At 48.4% G+C, this 11,113-nt stretch overlaps 1 protein-coding gene across 1 annotated transcript in view; it reads right to left on the bottom strand.

Annotated features, from left to right (window-relative positions):
• Positions 1-11,112, bottom strand: part of CNNM1 (cyclin and CBS domain divalent metal cation transport mediator 1) — a gene marked incomplete at its 5' end in the record, with an annotated part of 18,150 nt that extends 7,038 nt beyond the window's left edge. Inside the window, 3 exon segments of the mRNA XM_031061541.1 lie at positions 85-225; positions 777-920; positions 10,758-11,112. Of these exon segments, the coding sequence (XP_030917401.1) occupies positions 85-225; positions 777-920; positions 10,758-11,112 (640 nt within the window).
• Position 11,113: the final 1 nt, after the last annotated feature.

Genomic DNA, 11,113 nt, shown 5'->3' with positions numbered 1-11,113 from the left:
GGAATGCCCATCCCTAAGCCTGACCCAGGCTGAGGGCTGCCCTGTGGGGCTGGTGCTGCAGGGCCTGCTCAAGGGCAAGTGTACCTGTTGCCATGAACCGATGGGTGGCCAGGAGGAGCTGTGGGGAGATCTTCACCTTCATCTCACTCTCTGAGAGCCTGAAGATGGAGAAATCCTGGGGCTTGCGTCCCCGGTGGGGAACCCGCTCCTTCTTCCGATTGTCAGCTGCAGGCAGAGCAGAGCAGAGCAGAGCAGTCGCTGACAAAGCTGCTGCAGCTGCAGGGCCCCATGTCACATGCACACACAGGGACACGCATATCTGCCTGCACCCTATGGCAGGGCTGATGAGGAGCAGCAGATGGAGCAGTGGGCTGCATAAAACCTGCTGTGCATGCAGCCTTGGGAGCAGCTCCCGGGGCAGGGAGCACGATTGTAAACTACACAGGACTGTAAACCTGGGCTCTCCAGGCTGGATGCATCACCCAGAGTTGCAAATGAGCTTGGGAACCACCCATTTCATGCCCAACACAGATGTTCCTAGGTCAGGCCCTGCCCAGACACCCACTGCTGATGCTGGTACTTCTCTATCTTGAGCATCCAAGATAGAAACACTTGACCAGCATCTCTCCATCATTCTTGTCTTTCCCACCATGACAGCAAATTACTCCAGGGAAGGACCACAGTTTGCTCTGGCCTGTTTCCTACCCACGTCTGTCTGTCTGTGCAGGCTCCCACCCTGGCTCCTGCAACTGCAGTGGCTGCTCTGGGACACTAACTGTACAGATCTGTCTCATCCAGGATCTCAGACTTGATGATCTCCTCGATGACATCCTCCAGGGTGACAATGCCCATCACCTCGTAGAACGGGTCTCCTTCCCCTTCGTTGTTCACCCGCTGCACGATGGCCAGGTGGGACTTCCCTGCAGGGGAAAAGCAGAGTGGCACTGAGACACCTGGCCTGGTGAGAGGGTCCCCAGTGTGGTGGGCAGGCAGGTGGGCAGGGTTTGGTGGGAGGCACAGATCACAGCAGACACTGTCACCCAAACCCACCCAAGGGTGCTAACCCAAGGAGAAGGGCTGGACATGCAGCCCAGCCTAACAGGACAGCTGCTGTCCAGACTGGTTTGTAGATGTAGGCTCTTTTTGGGGGCTACCTTCCCTCTTTTCCCAGGCTGTGAGTCACTCTGTTCAGCTCTTTGAAAGCCTCCTGTGCAGGAATGAAGTGTACATTGCACCATCTCTTCCTTACCCTCAGCTTCATCGACATGAAACAACTCTTAGCAGAGCAATGAGACAATGTTCTCCAACACAGAAATGTGAATGTGTCCTTGGCTCTACTGATTTCCCATATCCTCCTGGTGTTTCTTATTCTGTTGCTAATTATCTTTTTTATTAAATTGCCAGGAACAGCTCCCCCTCATCCTTCTATTCATCACTGTGTAGACCAATACTGAGGTTTTTCATAAAATATGGGCAAAGCCTCCCTCTCCTTGAAACAGCAGCTGGTTTTTATGCAGAAACATGAATGTTTGTTTGCAGCTTTCAGCCCAGCTCCTGCAGAACTCTTGGGTGAACCATCTGGATGCAGATACTGAACACTTTTCAACCCATCAGCTTGCACCTGAAATTCTTCTCCAAGTCCTGCCCTTAACAGCATCTTCTCTATGTTACCTTAAACAAACAGAGTGAGTCCAGGACCTTCAGCTGCAATGATGTTGAGTCCTGCAGCTTGGAAGTTTCAGTGCTCCTGGATCACAGTTTCAGCTTCCTCACTTGTCCCTTGTAAGCTGGCAGCTCTGCTGACACATTCTCAAGTTTCTTGGTTTTGGCATACTTGAAACATTTCTATTTGTTTTTGCATGACCAGCTCTCTGTAAGCTGTTTTGACTTTTTCAACCTCTCCCTTCCTTTACTGGCTGCTCTGATTTATGGTCCTGCTCAGCATCTTGACCAGAACCCAACTTCCAAGCCACAAACAACTTCTGGGTTTCCAGCTCCAACATGTTCTTGGACCTGCCAATGAACAGCACTGGGTTTCTTACTGCCTCTGTGGCTCCCACACTGCCCACCAGTGCACACAGATTCTGAACCTCTAGTTTTACTTAAAAGCACCCTCATTGGCACCACAGCCAAACACTTCTGCTCCCTCTGTTTGCTCTGCATCCTTGGGGTCTCCTGTTGCAATGCCTGCACCAGCCCAGGAGTCCTGCAGTGACCTCTGGGAAGCTGCTAACACCTTATTTCCAAGCTGCAGTGACCTCTGGGAAGCTGCTAACACCTAAATTCCAAGCTGCAGTGACCTCTGGGAAGCTGCTAACACCTTATTTCCAAGCTGCAGTGACCTCTGGGAAGCTGCTAACACCTTATTTCCCCCTGGGCTCGGAGCTGAGCTCCTTGAGCAGAAATGGTCACCCAAAACAGGGAAAGGTGCTCTCTGCTATGCAGCTGCCTCTGCATCCACTTCTCCCACAAACCCATCCCAGCAAGCTCTCCTGCTGCTCCCGACAGGGGATGTGAACAGCATCCATGCATAAAGATGTGACAGGGTGGGCTCCTGTCGGGTGCACAGCTCCTTCCTTGCCCTCCCAGCTCTCATCCCTGCAGAGGGGCAGGGACAAGCACACTCAGAGCAGCCTGGCAGCCCCACAAACACGGCTTGCTGGGCATCATGTGACCTTCAAATAACCCTGCCCTGGATCTGGGACGAGCAGACGACATTTCTCAGCTGAAGATCAGCACTATACATTTCTCACAGCAAATCTTGGGCATTTTCCACAGTATAAATTCCCTCCTCCTCATACCAAGCTTTTATTGCAAGATTTCAGAGAGCAGCTCGCTGCCTCCCACGCCTACAGATTTAGAAATGAGAACATAACATTGCAGCAAGTAGCACTGAGATTTACTTTAAAAAAACCCAAATCAATAGCCCTGGGGCACTGAAAATTCAGCATGTTCTTTAGACTGGGCTATTTCACTCCTTTCATACATAGGTTTGGGCATCTTTTCTGTTCATAAAGCAACACAGCACTTAAGAAGAAAAAAGCAGAGGAGTTGGCTGCAAGACAGCAGCGACAGCTATGTTTCATCTTAGCAAAGTCCAGCTTTTGGAAAGGTCTCCTTCGCCAAACTCTGCTCCCAAACACTGGGGCCATCTGGTCTCCTACAAGTCCTTGGGTGAGCGAGGAGGGGGAAAAAGTTATTTCTTTTGGCTGAGAGCTTGTTGTTAATGACATTTACATGCAACCCAAAACCACCAAGCCCTTACAAAAAGCCTAGGTGCTACTTAAAGGCAGTCAGAGAGTGATGGAGGCAATTCTTTTTTTGGCCAAACACCTACATCGACACTGCAATTTACACCAGAAGTGTGATTTAAACTCCATGTTCACATAGCTGCAAATGAGATTATTTAGAAATACCTCAGCACCATTAGCCTGGAAGGAGACCCATGGCTTCACTGCACTGGGGGCAGAGCCAATAGGGCTGTTAGAGCACTCCAGAGTTCTTTATTTTCACAGAAAATAAACACTTGTGTTCACACTCCAAACCCCCAGGTTCATGTTTCCAGGCTAATAATGGAGCTAGAAATGGAGCTAGAAATGGAGCTAGAAATGGAGCAGGTACCCAACAATGGAAAATTGTTGCAGTTCAGTGTGGTTGCTGCTGCCCATTCTGGGAGAGCTGACCCCAGCCCATGCTTGGCCAGTGGTGTCCATGTCACAAAAAGCCCTGAATGCCAGCCAGTCCCGGTCCTTTAAGTGAGTGCTGCTCACAGCTGCTCCCCTCTGGGAGAAGGCTGACATGCTCCCATTTCCCACCTGAGGGACATGAGATCATTCACAGAGTTGTGCCCAACCCCCCTGGCCTGACTGGGTCCTGTATCTCCTCCCATCAGCTTTTTAACAGACCCCATAAATTTTGGTGTGGGGTTTGCAGGTGCTTTGGCTGTATGGCTATGGCTCATTCCCTCCTGGGCAGTGCTGCCAGGCTCAGCTAGATCCCTCTGCCCAGCCCTGAGAGCTGCTACACTTGCAGGGGAGGAAAAGCAGTGGCCCTTGGAGCATGTACAAAGGAGATTCTGGGCAACGAGGTGGAAGCAAGTCTAAGGGAGGGAGGCACAGGGACAGACCTGGGGACACCAGAGGGGTCACATTTGCCTCTGCTGCCATTATCCAGCAGGTCAGCCTCAGTGGGAGCACAACAGAGGAAGGTAAATCATTTAAACAAACCCCCAAACTTGACCTAAAACAGCTTTAAGATCTGTAAAACTGATTCCAAAACCCGTGCTATTGTAACCACGGCTTGATAGGTCAAATGAGATGAATTATAAGCGTGAGCTGCTTCCCCACTAGCAAGCTGTCACATGTAAATTTTACAGGGCTATCGCTGATGCAGGAAAGCACAGTGGAACACTTGAGCATCAAAGCCTTGCTTTGGCAAATGCTAGAACAAATGGGCAATTAACTTTCCTTGTGCGAGCAGCTCTGCCGGCCTCCGCAGGACTGCTCTGGCACAGGAAGTCTATAGGTGATTAAGTGTCTGCTCAGCATGGGATACAACTGCACTAAATTCTTTATGAGCTACATGAAATCTGCTCTTTTCAAACAACAGCTTCAGTGGAAAGTTAATGCCTCAAAATGCTAAATTACAGAGCTAATATAAACAGCTGAGAGCTTCCAGATGGAACAAGCATCTGAAGAGCTATCCGAAGATTTTATGCCCATTTTTAGGAGCCTTGTTTTTCATAGGCACCTAAATGACCTTGGGCTCATAGATCCACCTCAAAGCATCTTCCCCAATGAAGGAACGGGGTCTGAACACAATGCCTTGACTTCTGGGAAAGAAAGTGCTGTTGGGTTCAATTATAGCCCAGACTACTTCTTTATCATTTTTTTATATAGATACCCTGCCAGAGGAATGTTAAAGATGTTTTAGCCTTGTTTCTTGTTCCACAGGATGAACATCCTGAGCATGAAATTAATTTTCATAAATTTTACAGTAAGATATGAAGCTGTTATTAGGAGATCAAAGGTGCAGGCACAGACCTGTGCCTGAACCATTTGCAGCTACAAAATGGAAGGAAATAAAAAAATAGAATAATTTTAAAATAAGGTTGATTTGTGAAACAACGATGATGTAACTGAAATCTATTTTCTGTGTGCTTTCCTTCAGAGTTCTTCACAGGGGCTGCCAGCATCTCGTGCCCTCTTGCTGACCTGCATCTGAAGAAAGTGGGGACTCTGATTTGAGCACCGTGAACTGGAAATTTGTGATCCTGTGTTACCACCACTCTGCACCATGGGCAAAAGCACACATTGTGTCTAGAGGAAATGCACATCTAAGCGGGGGGAAATAACCAAGAGGGCTGCAGGGTCCCACAGCTCTACAGGAATAAGAGCTATGTGAAGGAAAAACTGTAAATCCTAACCTAACCCAGACCTTTCTCAGAGACAAAAACTTCACCTGCTTACATCTGTTTGTAGCCTTTCTCATAGTCTCTTTTTGTGCTTTTCCTAATCCTAAGGAAAACTGTAAAAAGATAGACTATTTGGAATAGCTGATCTATTACCATCGCAGATCAGAAAGGTAAGGAGAAGATAAGAGGGGACACAGAACCTCATCTTCCATTTGTAATGCAGCAGGATCCTGACCTCCTGGGTACCCAACAGCTCAGCATGAAGGTGCCTTTGACAGCTATGAAGAGGAGAGTGGGTGGCAGGGTGCCCTCTCCCCCAAGGACTCGGCTCCCTTCGTGCTTTGCTGAATGCTTGCCCAGAGCAGGCCTGATCCTGGGATTACTGGCGTGGGGTAGAGCAGTCCAGGGTTTACACAGCAAGATTTAGCACAGTTTAGTGGGGAAAGCACAGTAATGTTTCAGGCAGAATTGCAGCATGAGACACTGAGACCATTTTTTGTCTATCAGCAGCTCCCTTGCTCTCAGCCTGGCAGTCACATTCCAGGGGACATGTAGGTGATAATTCCTGGGGAAAAACTGGCTCCTTAACCCATACAACTGCCTTGGGAGGGCATTGCTTCACCTCATCAAGATGCCCAGCAGAGTGACTAAAACACTTGCAGAAATCTCTTGAAGGCTGAGTTAAATTTGAAGCAACACTGTGTGCTTACAGTGCCTGTGGGATCAGAGGAATGGTACAAAAAGCATCTGAAATGGTACTGACCCCAATTCCTGGCAGATGTAAGCACCTTCTCCAGCTACATTCAATTTGCAGAAGTCTAATAGAGGCTGTGGAACATTTTGAAATGTAAAGACAGACGCTAGGGCAGAGCTGTCCTCCACAGGACAGGCTGTTTTCCCTGCTAAGCCTGAAATTTGGGGTTTGGAGAATTTATTTTTAGTAACTCTTAAAAGATGCCAAGCCACAGAAGGCTAATTTGAGTTGCAGCTCAGCCTCTGCCCTGCTGCAGGAAAATGAAGAGCAAATTTCTACTGTTCCTCTGACAGAGGAAAGTTACTTGCTGAAAGGTGCCAGTGCTGTACATGGACCCCTCCAGGAAATCAGTCAACAAAACCCATGAACAATCTGAGGAAAGGAAAAGACTGTGACTTCCCAGAGGCACTACAAAACAAGGAGGTGGACCTCACAGAAGAGGTTTCCAGGAGGAGTTACATCACTGGACTGGAGCTGCAACATGCATTGCTTGGTTATCTTCAAGAAAGGAGGAGAAACAGATTGTATCACCCACAACATTTCACACTGAATAAATGCAGAAAGCCTTCCTCATAGCTCCACATTCCCTAGGTAAAGTTCATCCTACAGAAAGCTCATCTGCCTCCCGACATAGCTGTAGCTTGCTAAATATGGTGCAATTTTTTTTTTTTGGTGTATTAGGTATTTTCTCCTGGGAGCCCAGAATAAAGCCAGGTACCCCAAGGTGTACCAATAAAAATTGCCAAGAGATTGTCTCCCAATTTTTTCACTCCTTCAGTATTTTCATCTTCTTTCACCAGGCTGCAGGTGGTAAAATTACTGTACTGGTATGTATTTTTTTATTTCTAGTGAAGAGGGGACACATTTTGTGTAGGGTCCTTCACTTAGCACTTCTCAGTTAATGCTGCCCACCAATGTATGCCTTCCATAAAAGACTGTGTCTAGTTTCCCTGAAAAGATGGCAAATTCCGTGTCCAGCTTTCATTATTTCTGAGCTCTTTTTGCTGAGAAGATGAAGTCAAAACCATATTACAGCACAGGTATTTCCTTCCTTCAGCTGAACCTGTCTCATGCTGCTGTAATGTTGTTTTTCTACATGGTTTTTGCAGCTGCCCTCCCCATTTGGGCTGTGGGTTGAAGTCCACATTATTCTCTTGCAGGCCAGACTGCCCCTCTGGTGCTGTTTGGAGTCTTCTCTGGATTTTTCCCAGTTCCCACTGGGACCTCCAATTTAACCACCTCTCTGCAGGAATCAGTACTGAAAGAGAAATCAAACAATGGCTGCAGCAGCAGGGTTGTGAAAAGGCAGAGGTGAAGAGTTTGACCAGTTCTGCTGTGATGGAACAGGGGCCAGGATTTGCTAACCAGGAGTTCACAGCTCTTGGGCACCATAACCACACTGGGCCAGTGGCTCCCTGGGTGCCACTGAGTGTGTGCTACTCTTTAATACCATTGAAATGTTAAATTAAATGGAAAGCTGACACTACAGGTCTGTGGAAGGTAATCCCTTCCACACAAGGTCCTGCTGGGGGAGAGGCAGTTTGTGACACATCTGATCAAGGTAAACACCAACGCATCTTAATGGAACTGCACTCAAACGAGGTTAGTGTGAGCATACCTAGAAACAAATGAAGGAAAGCTTCCCCTCAAACCCTGCTACAGAAGACCAAAGGGGGGAAAAGGCTGATTATCTTCATAGCTGGGACAGAACAGCAAGAGAAAAGAAATGCCTCAGGTAAACAAGGAAAATAGTGAGATATTGGTGAGTAGGAGCCAGAAAATGAAAGTGCTGTCAGAAGTGCGAGGAACAATCCAAAAGCACTGTATTTAATAATCCCTTGACATTTTCAGTAAGAAAGAACAAATGTTTGTGTACTGTGGCAAGGAGCTCTGGCAGTGAAATTGTGTTACTTATACATTATGCAAAAAAATGACAGTATGGGTATAGTGGATGTGGCAGAACATTAATCATTAGTGAAACAGATCAGAAGTACACATTGCTATCCAAGGAAGAAGGATATAAAATGTTATAGGAATTTTGTGTAAACATTATAATAGCAAAAAGAAATAAAAGATACAAAGATTGTTGGAGTTAATAATGAGAAAAGGAAAGAAAAGCTGGCTTTTCTAAAGGTTTGTGAGGGACATAAGGACCTGGAGGTGGGTTGTTAATGCCCATCCTTACCAGAGACTTTAATTTCCTAGAAAGAGCCTGGGCTTTATCAGTGGGAGGCTTTGCTGTCCTGCAGGCACCTTGGATGTGTGAAGTGATGAATGCCTTCATTAAACACTCGCTGAGCCAACAAGCAATCAGCCTACTTTCTAATTAGTGAAGGTGTCTCAGAAGACCTGGCCATGAAAAGCAACCTTGATTGGATCAAACTTGAAGATACTTCACCGTAATTCAAATGGACACAGAAAAGGAGACAGTGATAAAGATTCTTAATTACAACCGGGAAATCTTTATTTTAGACATTAAATAGTCACGTGAACAGGGCTGAGGCAGCAGTGGATGGGGCTGGAGGCAGCTGGGAGCTAACATCTGTCACAATGTGGGAGCCAGCACGAGAATCTGCATTTGGAACTGGAAAAATACAGTTTAGGAGGGTTCAGGGCTGGGCTGGGGGTAACTGTTTGCAAATTCAGGGTGCTGAGGGTGACCAAATGCCTACAAATAGGGGAAAGATGAATCAGAAGAAAACATCACTTCTTGGGAAGAGGAACATCTGGGGGAAGAGCTGGAATTGCTAAGCCCATGCAGAGTTAGATATGAAGACCAAAAGCAAGGCTTTTCAACATGTAGTTTAGAAAAGACAAGAAGTGAGGTGGGAACAGATAAAGGGTTTAGGGACAGCTCTAAATGGGGGCTGTAGCAAAACACCCCAGAAGGCCACAGTGGCAGACAGTTACAAAGGAGGAAGAATCTGAAGGGATATGCCAAGAGCTTAAAGGAGCAGTGTTAAAGAAGGATGGATAATCTTCATCTGAGATGAAGACCATCATATGAAAGTGCAGGGCAGGTAGCAAGGTTTGTTACCATACCCATGAGCTCACAGAGCAGCACACACCCAACAGCTCTGTTTAAGGAGGGCACAGAGGACAGCAAGCAAAGGACAGGGAACTAAGCAACCACAAGCCCATTTTTATAGGTCTATTGATCCATAGGGTACCATGCTGGAGAAGAAATTTGGAAGGGGAAGTGTATCAAAGTAAATCAGATAAATTGCAGAGGAGCCTCATCGAGGGAGAGGGTGCCAAAATCATCTGACATCTCTAGACAAGAAAGAGGTAGAAGAGACCTCAGGTGAACTTCAGTGCTATTGCAGGAAGACACAGTTAGGAAGGAACTGTGAAGCACATAACGAATTAGGAAGACAAGAGACAGCTGGCATGGGGGGAAGGGGGCGGGCAAGGACTACTGCAGCTCACCAAGGTTGAACCCAGAGAACAATCTCAATGCTTTTGCTAACAGTCTTGTATAAAAAACAGGAATTTTCTGATTTTCTCCCTTGGGAGTCTCCAGTCCTGTCGAGGGGCAGAGAGGGCAGGTGGTGGCACACAGAACTCCTCTGCCTGTGATCCTGGGTGGTGTGGGAACACAGCCGAACATCTCCGGAGAAGATGCTGACCTGCAAGTATCTGATGAGCACATTCCTGGCACACTGAGAAATGTCCTACCCTCTCCTCCTCCCACCTCCACAGACGAGCAGGAGATGACTCACAGAGAGGCTTTCTCTGTATCTGGAGTGGGCCAGGTTGGCCTTTCTCATATGACCAGCTGAGCCTGCGGCAGAGCAGCAGCAGGCAGCCCCGGAGCCGAGCGCTGCCCTCCTGCATTTCATAATGCAGCCACCACTGCTGCAGCCATTCCTTGGGCTCACTCACCACAGCATGACGTAGTGAGTAGCACGCGGCAAAACACAGCTCCCAGGGGGAGAGAAAAACACATGCTGTGCGTATTCTCAAGGTATGCTTAATGAAATACAGCTCTCAGCATCTCTCGGGCTGCTGGCAGCTGCTGCATTATGAATGCTGTCACAGCTGCAAAAAAAGCACAGCTCTTTCTAAGGGCTTAATCTTTTCTTCTTTCTTTAAACCACTTGCATAGAAACACTTCATAGACCTCCTTCTCACTGCCAAGCTGAAAATGTGAAAGCTAAGTCATGAGAAGCGATTTCCTGTCATAAACTCCTTTGTACAGAACAGAGCAGCGAATGCTGTCTGGGCAATGGTGCAAGGCAGGTGCCATGCCCGTGCTGCCAGGCCACTGCTGCCATCAGCCCCTGAGGGACAGGCTCACCTGCTGAGCCTGTGAGGCCAAAGGCTCTTACAGTCTTCATAACATCTCAGGTACATCAAGGGCTGCCGGCCCTCAATGCACCCAGGGATGTTCCACCAGGCGACACCAGGGTCATCGACACACCAGCACATGCAGGGACCGACTCCCCCCAGCATCCCTGGTACCTGCCACATCCTGCCAGGAGGCCATGCAGGGCTGCCCGTGGAGGCTGCTGACCTGGAAACCATTGGGGGTGCAGAGGGGTGCAGGGGAAGCCCGGGGGGGTGCGGAGGGTGGCCTGGCGACCTCACCCTTCTTGAACTCCTCAAGCAGCGTGTCGAGGCGCGTGTCATTGAAGACGCAGTGGAGCGGGCGGCGGTAGAAGCGGGTGACAGTCTGCAGGGGAGTGCAGTCATCAGGGTCGACAAAGGCTAGGTCTTTGACAAAGAGCAGGTCGACAATGTTGTCGCGCCGGTCACCCTCATAGACTGGAATGCGGGTGTAGCCAGATCGGAGGATCTCAGAGACGGTGGCGAAGTCCAGCACAGCATCGGCCCGGAGCATGAAGCAGTCGGCCAGCGGTGTCAGCACATCCTCCACCACCTTGGTGCGTAGCTCCAGCGCGCCCTGCACCATGGCCAGCTCCTCCCGCACCAGTCGCCGTGGG

Source organism: Geospiza fortis, unplaced genomic scaffold (genome assembly GCF_000277835.1).
Source record: "Geospiza fortis unplaced genomic scaffold, GeoFor_1.0 scaffold130, whole genome shotgun sequence".
NCBI lineage: Eukaryota > Metazoa > Chordata > Aves > Passeriformes > Thraupidae > Geospiza > Geospiza fortis.
Note: the sequence above shows the minus strand (reverse complement) of the source record. Positions and strands in the feature narration are given on the sequence as shown.